Source organism: Podarcis tiliguerta (genome assembly GCF_965153285.1).
Source record: "Podarcis tiliguerta genome assembly, chromosome: 1".
In the NCBI taxonomy this organism is placed as follows: domain Eukaryota; kingdom Metazoa; phylum Chordata; class Lepidosauria; order Squamata; family Lacertidae; genus Podarcis; species Podarcis tiliguerta.
The window spans coordinates 22,045,245-22,059,236 of NC_139534.1; the positions used below are offsets into that span (position 1 = coordinate 22,045,245).

Below are 13,992 nucleotides of genomic sequence, written 5' to 3' on the forward strand. Positions count from 1 at the left end.
GACGTCTTCTAAAAGTCAGTTGTTTATTTCCTTGACATCTGATGGGAGGGTGTTCCACAGGGCGGGTGCCACTCCTGAGAAGGCCCTCTGCCTGGTTCCCTGTAACCTCACTTCTCACAGGAAGAGAACTGCCAGAAGGCCCTCGGAGCTGGACCTCAGTGTCTGGGCTGAACAATGGGGGTGGAGACGCTCCTTCAGGTATACTGGAAGCAGTCAGCAGCTGCATTCCACCCCCATTTCGAAACAGGGCCCCATTGCCCTTTCTTATTCTGAAAGGTATGACTCATACCATAGAACATACCAGAGACATACGAGAGAACATCCTACACAGAAGGAACAAGAGACCATTTATCTGTAAGCATAGAGGAGGGTATTTGCTGTCTTTCTGTATTAGCTTTCTAACTTCTCGCTTGAAGCAAAGGGTATCTTAACAGCAATTTGGAAGATCCATGGAAAATTCTCTAGCTACACAATACACAAAATTTCACACACCGCCGTGCTAAATTTTATACACTGCTATTACGTCCCTCTCTCACTCCACCCCAATGTTTGCATTACAGTGGTACCTCTGGTTGCGAACGGGATCCGTTCTGGAGGCCCGTTCGCAACATGAAAAGAACCCAACCCGCGTCTGTGCATGTGTGGGTTGCGATTCGCCGCTTCTACGCATGCGCGTGGCATCATTTTGCGCGTCTGCGCATGCGCGAGCAGCGAACCCGGAAGTAACCCTTTCTGGTACTTCCGGGTCGCTGCAGGACGTATCCTGAAAGAACGTAACATGAGGTATGACTGTATGTGTTATGGCATTCGCGTCGTCGGTGGAAGAACGTAGGGAGCCTCACCTGATCTGCTAGGCGGGTCTCTGACGGGAGGTGGCGGCCTCTCGCCTGGTGGTGGAGGGAGAGGTCCAGAGCGACAAGAACCAGGGAGGCTCGGCGGAGAAGGACACGCTAGCGATATATTCCTCTGCGGAAGCCGCGGCATCTCATCGTTTCCGCCGGACGTCGGTGGAACCAGAGGTGGGCCTGGCCTGCTTGGAGGAGGCGGAGGAGGGACCGGAGAGCCAAAGGATGGGCGAGGCGTGGAAGGAACCGGAGGCCTGTTGTTTTGAGGTGGAGGAGGCGGTGGCAAGGAAGCTTCCCGGTTGAGAAGTGGCCTGCTTCCTGCTGGGGGCGGGGGCGGCGGAGGCTTGTCTTCTGTCGGCCTGCCTGGGGCCGGAGGAAGAGGAGGCCTGTTTGCGAAAGGAGGAGGATGCCCCCCTTGCGACGACTGGCGGAGGGACCCTCCGAATCGATTTCCGGGGAAAGGCGGAGGTGTGAGGCCTAAGCTGACTTGCCTGCTGGCTCCCGGCACCGGAGGGGGTCCTCGGTTGTACAGCGTTGATGGGACAGGTCTTGGAGTATTTGGCACGGGAGGAGCACCCATATCGGCCCTGGAACCAGGGTCAGGTCTCGGTGGAGGCATTCGGCTCCTCTGTGGTTCTGGAACGGCAGTTCTTTGCCCGGGAGAAGGGCCTGCAAACCGCCCTGCACCACCTGGGAGTGAAAAGGGCTTTGCTGACGTCGCTTTTCCTCCCGGTGGGAACACTGGAGCCCTGCTTCCTGGAGAATCTGAGAATGTAAAGAAATCAGTTTGTCATACAGAACCGAAACCACACGGAAAAGGATGGATTTTGAGCCCCCTACGTATGGCCGCCGATATATGCAAACGTTTACTGCAACGTGAACGGTAGCATCCAAGGACTACAGATCTCTTCAAAAAATAAAAAATCCAACAGAGGATGACCGCTGTCAGCGCGTATGCAAAGCATGCTCCATTTTCTTCATGCTGTTCGGTAAGCAATGGATCCTCTATGGTATATTCCCTACTTGACCGACAGCCCTGCAAAAACAGCTCTGGCTCAATGCAATTTACGTATATTTGGGGCGGCAGAAGGAATTTCTCTTCTGTCCGGTTACTTGCATTTGTCTAGAAGAGGCAGTCTCTCAGAAAAACTCGGGCTCGTTAAGTGCCCTGAGATTAAGAGGAGAGCCATAAATAGCCTGTGACACAACAGATAATACCAGCTCTGAAAGACTGTGTTGTATCAAACACAGGCTGAAAGACCTCCTCATGCACTTTTAACCAGCACCGCTACATCCAAGCCTTATGGGAGACGCCTGCAATCAGGAAAGTACAACTCTGACCTGCCGCAGCCACTCCAGCTTGTTCTCTGACCCATAAATGCAACCATGAATCAAGGAAACTTTATCTCACAGTGCAGAATGCATACTGTTATTCCTTTTGGAAGCCTCTCTGCTCTGTAAGGTGACTTATTTTTGCCGGCATCGTTTTGCATTTTGAATTTAATTGTAAGCCATCCTGGGAAAACTCTCTTTTCCCCATGATGGGTGGTATAGCCATGTTTTAAATAAATATAATAAAAATATTGCTGTGCTAGATAAACCAGCCGTACAAACAGAGACAAAATGGATGTATTTAATGCCAGCATTGCCAAACACACATTCACCCTCTCTGCCACAGACATGGGTTAATAGAATGTTACCAATAATATATACTATTCATCTATGTAAGTTAGTCTATACTGGAGAAGCAATTGGTCTAGTGGCTTAAGTAATACTGAAGGAAGCAGAGTTCAAACCTCTGCTCGGTCATGCAACTTATTAGGTCAGGCATAGGCAAACTCCGGCCCTTCAGATGTTTGGGACTACAATTCCCATCATCCCTAGCTAACAAGACCAGTGGTCAGGGATGATGGGAATTGTAGTCCCAAACACCTGGAGGGCCAAAGTTTGCCTATACCTGTACTAGATGCATGGGGGTAGCCAAGGGGGGGCAGATGCCCCCATTAAGTAAATAAATAACAGCACTTAACAGCACTTGACCAATCACGTTGCAGATGGCTCAGTTCTGCCCCCCTCCCCGCCCACAAAAATCCTGGGTACGCCCAGGACTGGGTGACCCCAAATGTTTTGGGGAGGGGGATTATTGGGTTGTTTTTGTTTTTATTATGTGCAGTATTTTGTGTTTTTCTATTGTGATTTTATCTTGTGAACTGCCGTGAGAGCTGTGGGTATAGGGTGGTATACCAATTTAATTAATAATAGCAAGTCAGCTGAATCGACCTTCCCAGAATTGCTATGAGATTAAAATAAGGTGCCCTCACATCTAAAACCCCAAGCTGCACAAAGCAAGGGTAAGATGCAAATGTGATAAATAATAAAACAGGCTAGAGCTGTAGGAGGGAGGAGAACACAAAGAAGCATTTGCCTATGATACAGCTTTCAAAGTAGGGAGGCAGACCACCAAGTAGGCGAGGAGAAAAAGAAGATCTCTTTGTGGGTCCTTGGCATAAACGGCAGGTGCTTTGCAGTTTACTCGGCTGCTGTGTTCACACTGGAAAGTGATGCCGCACACAATTTCCATACTTATTTGGAGGGAAGGGGAGAGAAGAACGGAAAAGGTGGCAGACTGGGACGAGTGGAAAAGGGGGTTCAGGGGCAGTGAAGAGCGCCTGGATTTCAGGGGAGAAATTGTTCCATGCATCATGTAACAAGCAGCACTCATTCCTGAGCAGGCATTATCAAACGAAACCTCCATTCTGGCCTGCTTGGCACCAAGAAAGCAGGTCAGTCAATAGCTCAGTCAGTGTGTGTGTGTGTGTGTATAAATGAGAGAGAGAGAGAGAGAGAGAGAGGAAGCACTCAGGATGGATTTATTGTATTCATATTTGGCCTTTCCTCGCGTTGGGTAAGCAAGGATGCCGAGTGCAATATTCTGTGCGCCACTGAATGCATTCCCCGGCTTACCGTTATCCCTGTTTGCAGATCGGAGTTTGGGCATCCCTGCCTGGAACAGACCTCCTAAACCAGGTGGTCCTCCTCCACCATAGCTGCCGCCACTGCCGCCACCACCTCCACCACCGCTGCTGCTCGTGAAGCCGCCTCCACCACCAGACCCTTTAGGTTCTGCAGAGACAGCATGGGAGGGGAGGGAGAGCATTTAAACACCATAATGATTATTATTACAGTGGTACCTCGGGTTACATACGCTTTAGGTTACATACGCTTCAGGTTACAGACTCCGCTAACCCAGAAATAGTACCTGGGGTTAAGAACTTTGCTTCAGGATGAGAACAGAGATCGTGCTCTGGCGGCAGCGGGAGGCCCCATTCGCTAAAGTGGTGCTTCAGGTTAAGAACAGTTGCAGGTTAAGAACGGACCTCCGGAACAAATTAAGTACTTAACCCGAGGTACCACTGTATTTTAAAAAAATGTATGTACAAGCAATGACCAACTGACATGCATACGAAGGGAGGGCCTGCGATCAGGCATGTGTGCACCTTGTTGAACCAGGAAGTGACCCGTAAATGGGTGGTGCACAGAGTAACAGGGCGGGGCATCCCACCAACATGTGGGAGGGGGGGCGGGAACGGAACCCCCACGTGAAATGGTTGATTGTTCTACCCATCTGTACTACCCAACAACTTAGGGGTGATGCGCAATCAAGGTTAAAACGGTAAAACAGATCAATACCTAAAATCTAAAGCAGAATAAAGATGGTGCAATTAAAACCCAAATAGCCACAGAGGGCGAAAGCAGATTTAAAAGATGCAAGGAACTTAAAAAACAAAACACTTTGTAAAAAGTCTAGGAGAATGAAGAAAGGTCTTCACATCCTAACAGGATCTGTAGGTTATTGGTACCTGCTTTAAATAAAACAGTGACTGATCATGCCCCAAGGAGCAGCTGGGGCTGATGGGAGTTGGAGTCCAACATCATCTGGAGGGCCGGTGGTTCCCCACCCCCAGTCTAGGATAACTCAAGACCATTCAAGTTTTGGGCTGTGTATATAACAGAGTGGCACTGCACAAGTGGATCACACGGACCTGGTTTTTCTGCGTGCCTTTCTGTGCATACATGAGTGCTTTCAATTGAACTCTGAATATTTCCCATCCACACTGTTTTCCATGCCCCCAAATTAGTACTTCCTCACCCACCCTGCATTCCAGAAACCTGAGGTCCATTGTGGGCATGCACACAGGTATTTATTTACCTGTACAATGTGGTCATTTTCTTAAGAATACAAATAAAAATTGAAACACATTTTTTCCAATATACCAGACTTTCAAAAAACAGCAGGGTGTTTGTTTGTTTGTTTGTTTGTTTGTTTGTTTCTAGAGTGTCATGCCTGGTCCCAACAGCATCTAGCCAACAGAAGCAGACAGTATGGTGATAGATGCCACCGCAGTAAAACAACTCCAGATATAACCCTGCTCACACCTTAGTACACCCGTTTGAAATATTAGGGTGGATTTTTCGCCCTCACATTATCCATGGATCAGAAAAACCAGGAAATGAGGGGAAAGTGCAGACTACCACGTGGATGAGGACAATGTTATATAGACAACGTGAGAAATATGCACACATGGGATGCATCAAATCCACTTTAAATTGCCAGGTGTACGCAGCCTTTACATGCATACATTCAGAACCACAGAGGGAAACCCTACGCATTTCACAGCTTCAAGACGTCTGGCTAGTGGTGTAGAAAGTATTCTGCACTGAAAGACACAGAAGTATACTTACTATCGAAGACTGGGGCACTCCTGTCATTGGTAACTGCCTTCTTAAGTTTTTTCCCTTTGGTAATATCGGAGAGAAGAGCATTTCGCCCTGCTTGCTCGGATCTGTTTAAATTCGGCTTTTCTGTATTCGCCTGCAAAGGAATGATACTAATTATGAAGTAGAACAAGGAAAGATGCATTTAAGTCACAACGATGCATTGTGTAGGAATCACCTTTCTTTTATACCTCAGAGCCAATAGTTACCCAAGTATTTTTTTTGCAAATCAGATAGATAGCTGTTTGAATACCAAATCAGACCACCAGCAGTGCCAGATTGGCTCTGCTGGTATGTTTATATCATGCCAACCTCCCTCCTGGCCTGTCCTCTCTCTCTCCCTCCTCAAAATGCAACAGCCACCCACCTGTCAGGAAGGTAGCGGAGCATCGTCTATACAGGGCAGAAGATACAAAACTAATTGTTTGCAACATTATAGTTTTTGTACTTCTTTCCACATGGATGACTCCTTTAATGTTTGTGCAATGACCTTTCCCAACATGTTTTCCCCCTTAATTGACAGCTGTATGTCAGTCTGGTTCAGAAAGAAAGGTAGGGCATGACTATTTAATTATTATTTTTTTAAGAAAAGAAAAGCAGCCATTTTCCTTCAGGTACAGCATCCCTCCAGAGCCAGTTGTGTTTCATTTTTCTACCAGCAGGAAGTGGCTTTATACAGAGCCACACCAGTCGGTACAGCATCACAGAGCTGGAAGGGACTCCAAGGGTCAACAAGTCCACCCCCACCCTTAATCTCAGGGTTGTGGGTTCGAGTCCCACACTGGGTGAAATATTCCTGCATTGCAGGGGGTTGGACGAGATGGCCCTCATGCTCCCTTCCAACTCTACAATACTATGATTCATCTACTCTGATTGCCAGCTGCTCTCCAGGACATAATAATAATAATAATATTTTTATTTATACCCCGCCCTTCCCAGTTCAAAAACCGGGCTCAGGGCGGCTGACAACAAATTTAAAACACTTAATTACAAAAGCAGCATAAAATACAGTATAAAAACATGAATAACAATAAAATTCAAATTCAAAAATCAATTTAGGGGAAATAAGCATTAGATAATCCTCAGGGCTAGCTGGCTGAATTGGTCCTACTTGGGCCAGCGAAGAGGCCAGGGGAGAATTAGCTGTGGGGTCTCAGAGAGGGTGATCTTCATAAAAGGCGAGGGGGAGGGAAGAGAAGGGAAATAAAAGATCAGGCTGAATTCTAATTAAAGGCCAGGCGAAATAGCTCTGTCTTACAGGCCGGACGGAAGGAGGTTAAATCCTGAAGGGCCTGAGTCCTAGACAACGAGATCCTAGGGACTGAAAGCAGATACAGTGGTGCCCTGCAAGACGAATGCCTCACAAGACGGAAAACCCGCTAGACGAAAGGGTTTTCCGTTTTGGAGGGTGCTTTGCAAAACAAATTTCCCTATGGGCTTGCTTCGCAAGACGAAAATGTCTTGCGAGTTCCTGCAATTTTTTTCCGCTCCCCACCCCCTTTTTCTAAGGCACTAAGCTGCTAATAGCCTTTTAGCAGCTAATCCGCTAATCCCTTAAGCCTTTAATAGCCGCTAATAGCCGCTAAACCGCTAATAGCGCTAATCCGCTAATGGGCTTGCTTCGCAAGACGAAAAAACCGCTAGACGAAGAGACTCGCGGAACGGATTCTTTTAGTCTTGCGAGGCACCACTGTACTGTATGACCGAGCCACAAACCTTTCCCAAACATGGATGCTGTTAGGCATACCACTGCTGATTCTGTGACAATTAGCTGGGACAGTCACTGTTGGACTTTACTACCCCAACATAATGTGTGAGAATGGCTCTGGTCCGATGTCAGCACCTGGCAAACGTGCAGCAAATGCCAAGGTCAAGGCATGCAGTGGGACTGATGTTACTGTCACCACCCCTTTCATCCTGTGTGAAACAGGTCAGTGTGTGAAGGGCAGGGGTGCACCCCTAAACATGTGTTAAACACCAAGAACCAGTGATAAGCTGGGACTTTCAGACATACATCTGTGGATGCAAAGTGTATAGCAGCCCTGAATGTCTGTTTCGTGTTTTTTTTTTTAAAAAAAAACTTGTTCATAATTAAGTCAGTATTTAAGTCAGTAAAGAAGAGACACTTTTAAGTTTGCTGTCTTGGAAACAGACACACAGTTCGTTTGCACAAAGAGAGTGATTTTCCAGATAGAGGCAAACACTTCCAATATCCAAACACAGGATTTCCTGGATATATTTCGAAGGGAATAAAACAGTTTCTTTTAATGCTTTTTATTAAAAGCGCTTAAAGAATTCTGATCAAAGAGCTATTCCAATTTTACAGGTTCCGTATTTAAAATCTGCCATGATTGCTATAAAGTTTTGGATTATCTTTTGTTAGCAGAAGCACACACATCTTTTTTTAAAAAAAAGTTTAATAGAAAAAGAAAATATTTTGTATGAGCAACATGAAACAGCTCAAATTTCTCCAGATGTTCCAGAAGTTGACTCACGCCTCTTCAGAATTCCACTAAATAAGCATGTTTTCCCCAAGTGTAAAATCACGCGCAGCATTCCTGCACTAGATTCCTACTTCTTTTCCTAAATGTTGTGCACATCATAATAACTCCCGAGGGTGCAGATTACAACTAAGGAGTCAACCTATTAAAATATTTTAAAAATCAGTTCAATTCCTATATGGATTCATCAGTTTTTAATTTTATGGTTTATAGTTCAGGTTCAGACACCAAGGATGACTGAGGACTAGAACCGTGCTCTCCTGAGTCTTAGTCCAACTCTCTAACCACTACACCACACTGGCTAAGACCTTGGCTTCATTTTCATTGATCCATACAATAGATAGTGGTTGTTTATCCCCATAAAAATTTTAAAATAAAAAAGCTGAGACTTACCACGGCAAGTGTTGGGGGAGGGGGAGGAGCTGGAGGAGGAGGGACAGGCATGGTTTAAACCTAAAACGTTCTTCTATCGCTGTGAAACCTGTCAAGGGAAAAAAAACACACCATTTTGTAAGTTCTCAGAAATGCTCTGCTGAGGGGCAGTCCCCTCCTTACACATTAGTAAATGTATAGATAATGACAAATCTGAACCGCAACAACTGAAATACAGTAACCTCAAAGTTTTAAGCAACAGACATACCACCCAAGAGGGTGGTACACAGCTTTTTAAAGAGAAAAGGCCCTTCAGAATAATTAAAATCATGATGCTATTATAGCCTTGGACCTCAGGAGAATGACTGAAGAGCTGATATTTTGTCAAATCAAGCAAGTAGGGCTATAAGGAACAGGGCAGAAGAACTTAAATAAAGAATGGAGATTCTTCATCTCAGGGTCGTGGGTTTGAGCTTCACATTGGACAAAATAATCCTGCATTTCAGGGGGTTGGAATAGATGACCCTCAGGGGTCCCTTGCAACATTACAATTCTATCTCTCTGCCAAATGTATGCACCTGACAGGGTTGTCAGGAAACTAAAATTTATAGAAAAGATCACTGTGTATACCACCCTGAGTTCCTTAGAAGAAGGGTGAGATAGAAAATGACTAAATTAATGAATAAAATAAAGGGGGCTAAAAAGGGGAGGGGGGTATTGGTACTTAGCCTGCCGGAAGAGTGGCAGAAAGTGAGGAAAGAGCATCTGTGGAGAAAGTCACCTCTTTTATTCAAAATATACATGCTTTAGTATTGCAACCTCAGAAGCAGAAAGCAGTGGTACCTCGGGTTACATACGCTTCAGGTTACATATGCTTCATGTTACAGACTCCGCTAACCCAGAAACAGTACCTCAGGTTAAGAACTTTGCTTCAGGATGAGAACAGAAATCGTGCTCCGGCGGTGCGGCGGCAGCGGGAGGTCCCATTAGCTAAAGTGGTGCTTCAGGCTAAGAACGGTTTCAGGTTAAGAACGGACCTCCGGAACGAATTAAGTACTTAACCCGAGGTACCACTGTAAATAAAACATGCTCTAGGTAACAGCAACCGTGATCGCTCATTACTTTGGGGTGCGGCAGGAGAGGAGAAATTCAATGGGGGGGGGCCTAAAATACTGTACCAATGTGTTTTTGCACTCAATTATTTTGGAAGGGTGGTACTGGAAACAACTGAATCACTTCTTCCCTGCTCCAACTAAAGATTTTGTGTTTCCTATAGTGCTCCACCCCCACTCTGTGTCCAGAGGAATTTTAACATCCCAAGATTTACTTCTCTGGAAGTAAATGCTTGAGAAGGTTTAATTTTTTTGAGAGGGGGAGAGGACACAACATTACCTGCGGTCACTTCCAGCTCATATAATTTCATAGTATCTGTCCCAATAGCTTTGCCATCCATTCTCCCTCACTCTCTCACCCGATGAAGAAAGAAAACAATTACAGAAACACTTTAAAGATTGACTACTACAACAATAGAAGAAGGGGAGGGGGGAATCTGCTTTCAGGATTTAAAAAACACTTTTTCTAACTACAGCTTCAAAAGGTCAATGACAATAATAATCTAAAAATATATACTTAGGTCACGTAACCATCGGCCGAATTTCCGAACTACTCCAGAGTTGTGCACGTTGCAACGCTCATCACTGCAGCAAAACAGACACTATTCTCCCTGTGAGCATTTTACACCTAAAGATCAGAATCTGTAGCACGTTAAACTAAAATTTGTTCAACTTCCTGTTCAAAAATGGTCAACAGGAAAATTAAGTTCTCACAGCAAACCACAACCATCCTGTTGAACAGCTTCTTCTTTTTCCACAGCTGCAGTGGCCTGTGGAGTTCTGTGTCATACAGCCAACCATTTCTTGCCTTTAAAATGAATTTTAAAAAACCTTAGCTATAATAGTTCTTTTCTCAGGCTTAACCATTTCAGTCAGAATGATAAGAGGCTTCTTATTTAATTGCCAGAAGCAAATCAGGGTTAGGATTTTTGTGTGAATTTTTAGCAAGACTGAACAACTTGATACGGAATGAAGATTACCCACCAGCACCAATAACAACAACAACAACAACAACAACAACAACAACAACAACAACAATTTATTAGTTATACCCCGCCCATCTGGCTGGGCCTCTCCAGCCACTCTGGGCATCTTCCAACAGGATATTAAAAACACAATAAAATATCAAACATTAAAACTTCCCTAAACAGGGCTCCTTCAGATGTCTTCTAAAAGTCAGATAGTTGTTTATTTCCTTAACATCTGATGGGAGGGTGTTCCACAGGGCGGGTGCCACTACTGAGAAGGCCCTCCGCCTGGTTCCCTGCAACCTCACATCTCTCAGTGAGGGAACCACCAGAAGGCCGTTGGAGCTAGACCTCAGTGTCCGGGCTGAACAATGGGGGTGGAGACACTCCTTCAGGTATATTGTTTAAGGATACATTTCGGGAGGTGGGGGGGAAGTATTTTAAAGCTGAGGATGCATTGCCTCATCTCTAGGTTTTCAGAGATGAGCTTTCATGAACGGGATAAAAATAGGTATTATGATTATGACAGTTAGGCAGGCTCAAGTCTCACCAAAATCAGTAGAATGCTCTGATTTTTTAAAAATTGGAGGATTCCCATATGGGACAGCTGCATATTCCTGCATTGCAGGGGGTTAGACTAGATGACACTCAGGGTCCCTTCCAACTCTACAATTCTATGATTTTATGAATGTTACAAGGGTCTATGATGTTAAAAACTATTTTTGCTGATTAGAGAGCGTAGAGGTGAGGCAGGGAATCTGTGACCCTCAAATGTTGCCGGTCAACAATCCCCATCATCCTTGACCATTAATTATTATACTTCCCTTGAAGGAAAAGTCTGATTAATTAATAAATGGGGAGGCCTGCTTTCTTTTATGCTTCCCTCATACTTAATAATTTAAAAACTTTTCAGATACCTCAACTCCTAAATTATTAACATGCTCGTAAATCCCCTTGCGTTATATATCAGTCGGTCTTTCACGTGGCGGCCTCTGTAGACTTAAGTCGACAGCATGTACCTAATCAGCCATTTTAAAGCAGCCATTCTAGAGACACTTAAAATGTAGATGGACCGCAGTAGCAGGCAGCTCTCGGAGGTTTTACTCATTTCCTGCACGATTAATCTCCAAGCAGAGAAAAAGAGGAAGACTAAATGGCAGCGTAGGATTAACAAAAACAAAAAAACCCCATAAGGCTGATAGAACTTAGCGGGGGGGGGGGGGAGAGAAATTAAGTCAAAAGTTTAAGAGTGGGCATTTTGCTGCCCACTGTTTCTGCTCCCTGACACTAAAAAAAAAGCAACCTAAAGTCTAGTTAAGTTGCTCTGTGTATATGCATGTACATACACAGAGAGATGGAAGTGGAAGGGAGTGTCAAGTGTTGAACAGATTCATCAACTCAAGTGAAGTAATGAAGAAAGAAGCTATCCATTCATAAAGGTAAAGGTAAAGGGACCCCTGACCATTAGGTCCAGTCGTGACTGACTCTGGGGTTGCAGTGCTCATCTCGCTTTATTGGCCAAGGGAGCCGGCGTACAGCTTCCGGGTCATGTGGCCGGCATGACCAAGCCGCTTCTGGCGAACCAGAGCAGCGCACGGAAACGCCGTTTACCTTCCCGCCGGAGCGGTACCTATTTATCTACTTGCACTTTGACGTGCTTTCGATCTGCTAGGTTGGCAGGAGCAGGGACCGAGCAACAAGAGCTCACCCCATCGCGGGGATTTGAACCGCCGACCTTCTGATCGGCAAGTCCGAGGCACTGTGGTTTAACCCAAAGCGCCACCCGCGTCCCTTCATATGTTGCCATGAACACAATGATATTTGGAACGACTTTATACAGAATATAGTAGGTTATTGAAGACTGGAGGAAAGACCCTCTTAAGTACATTAGGGGGGTGGGCAGGGGAAAGACTAGACCATGTGAAAAATGAACATGAATTTTAGCTGCGGTTCATTCATTTTCAGCTTTGTATTCTTGTCACAAAAAAGCGCACCTAGACATTTCATTTTTGTGCCTATAACCTAGGTTTAAGGTGCTATTTAGCTCCTAGCTTTACATCTGTTTTACTTTTTTGGGCTCCATGATCACTGCAGATGGTGACAGAAGTCACGAAATTAAACGACGCCTGCTACTTAGGAGAAAAGCAATGACAAACCTAGACAGCATCTTAAAAAGCAGAGACATCACCTTGCCAACAAAGGTCCGTATAGTTAAAGCTATGGTTTTCCCAGTAGTGATGTATGGAAGTGAGAGCTGGACCATAAAGAAGGCTGATCGCCGAAGAATTGATGCTTTTGAATTATGGTGCTGGAGGAGACTCTTGAGAGTCCCATGGACTGCAAGAAGATCAAACCTATCCATTCTGAAGGAAATCAGCCCTGAGTGCTCACTGGAAGGACAGATCCTGAAGCTGAGGCTCCAATACTTTGGCTACTTCATGAGAAGAGAAGACTCCCTGGAAAAGACCCTGATGTTGGGAAAGACTGAGGGCACAAGGAAAAGGGGACGACAGAGGACGAGATGGTTAGACAGTGTTCTCAAAGCTACGAACATGAGTTTGACCAAACTGCGGGAGGCAGTGGAAGACAGGAGTGCCTGGCGTGCTCTGGTCCATGGGGTCACGAAGAGTCGGACACGACTAAACAACAACAACAAGTTTCTGTAGGCGAACTTTCCTAACACAACAGTTTGCTTTCCTAGAATGCAAATTCCTTGCTACCCTTGGCCATGATTCTCACAACACCCTCCACAAGCACAATTGGCTGGCTTGGATTTGCCATTGCACTGTGAACAACTCCCATCAGCTCCAGCCAGCATGGCCAATGGCAAAGGAGGATGGGAGTTGTAGTCCAGCCACACACCTGGAGGGCCATTTGGTCCCCATCTTTGGCCCGCGAGGCCCCTTTCCAAGCTCTCGCATGCCTGTGCAAACGGTGAGCTCGACGAGTCTACTGAAGTTTAACGCAGTGAAAAATTGGCATTTCTCGGGCTGTTAAAGGACGAGGCGGCACATGCCGAGCGCTGGTAAACAATGTAACTACCCATTTGCATGCACAATTAAAAGCTCCAGCAGATATGATGGTAGGGCGATAGCCTTAAATGTAGATCCTGCTCTTTATTGCCGTCAGGAGTACACTTTGCTCTTCTGCAAGACGGGCTCTTGCTGCTTAAACAGGTGAACCAAAACAGTCCAACCATCTCCCCAGATACATTCCAATGGAGAACTCATATTGAGGACATTGGCTGAAATAGAAGTAACTCCGTCATGTGCACTGCAACTATACCTCTGTAAATATAAGGGAACAACAATGGCCCCAGGCCCCAGTATTCAACACCATTAATTAATTAATTAATTAATTAGTCACCTAGTTAATCTGACTGGGTTACCGCAGCCACTATGGGTGGCTTCCAAACAAA

General features: G+C 45.5%; 1 protein-coding gene across 5 annotated transcripts in view; it reads right to left on the reverse strand.

Annotated features, from left to right (window-relative positions):
- The window catches only part of WIPF1 (WAS/WASL interacting protein family member 1), a 60,067-nt gene that overhangs the window by 10,045 nt on the left and 36,030 nt on the right, over window positions 1–13,992 (reverse strand). For 4 of the 5 annotated variants that reach the window (XM_083410513.1, XM_083410514.1, XM_083410515.1 and 1 more), the window contains exons 2-5: window positions 8,516–8,603; window positions 5,589–5,718; window positions 3,810–3,968; window positions 843–1,610 (exon numbers count right to left, since the gene is read on the reverse strand). In XM_083410513.1, coding sequence (XP_083266639.1) covers window positions 843–1,610; window positions 3,810–3,968; window positions 5,589–5,718; window positions 8,516–8,566 — 1,108 coding nt within the window. In that variant the 5' untranslated portion in view covers window positions 8,567–8,603. Of the gene's footprint in view, window positions 1–842; window positions 1,611–3,809; window positions 3,969–5,588; window positions 5,719–8,515; window positions 8,604–10,123; window positions 10,244–13,992 lie in introns of those variants that run through there. The other variant, XM_083410516.1, reaches the window with a different exon arrangement.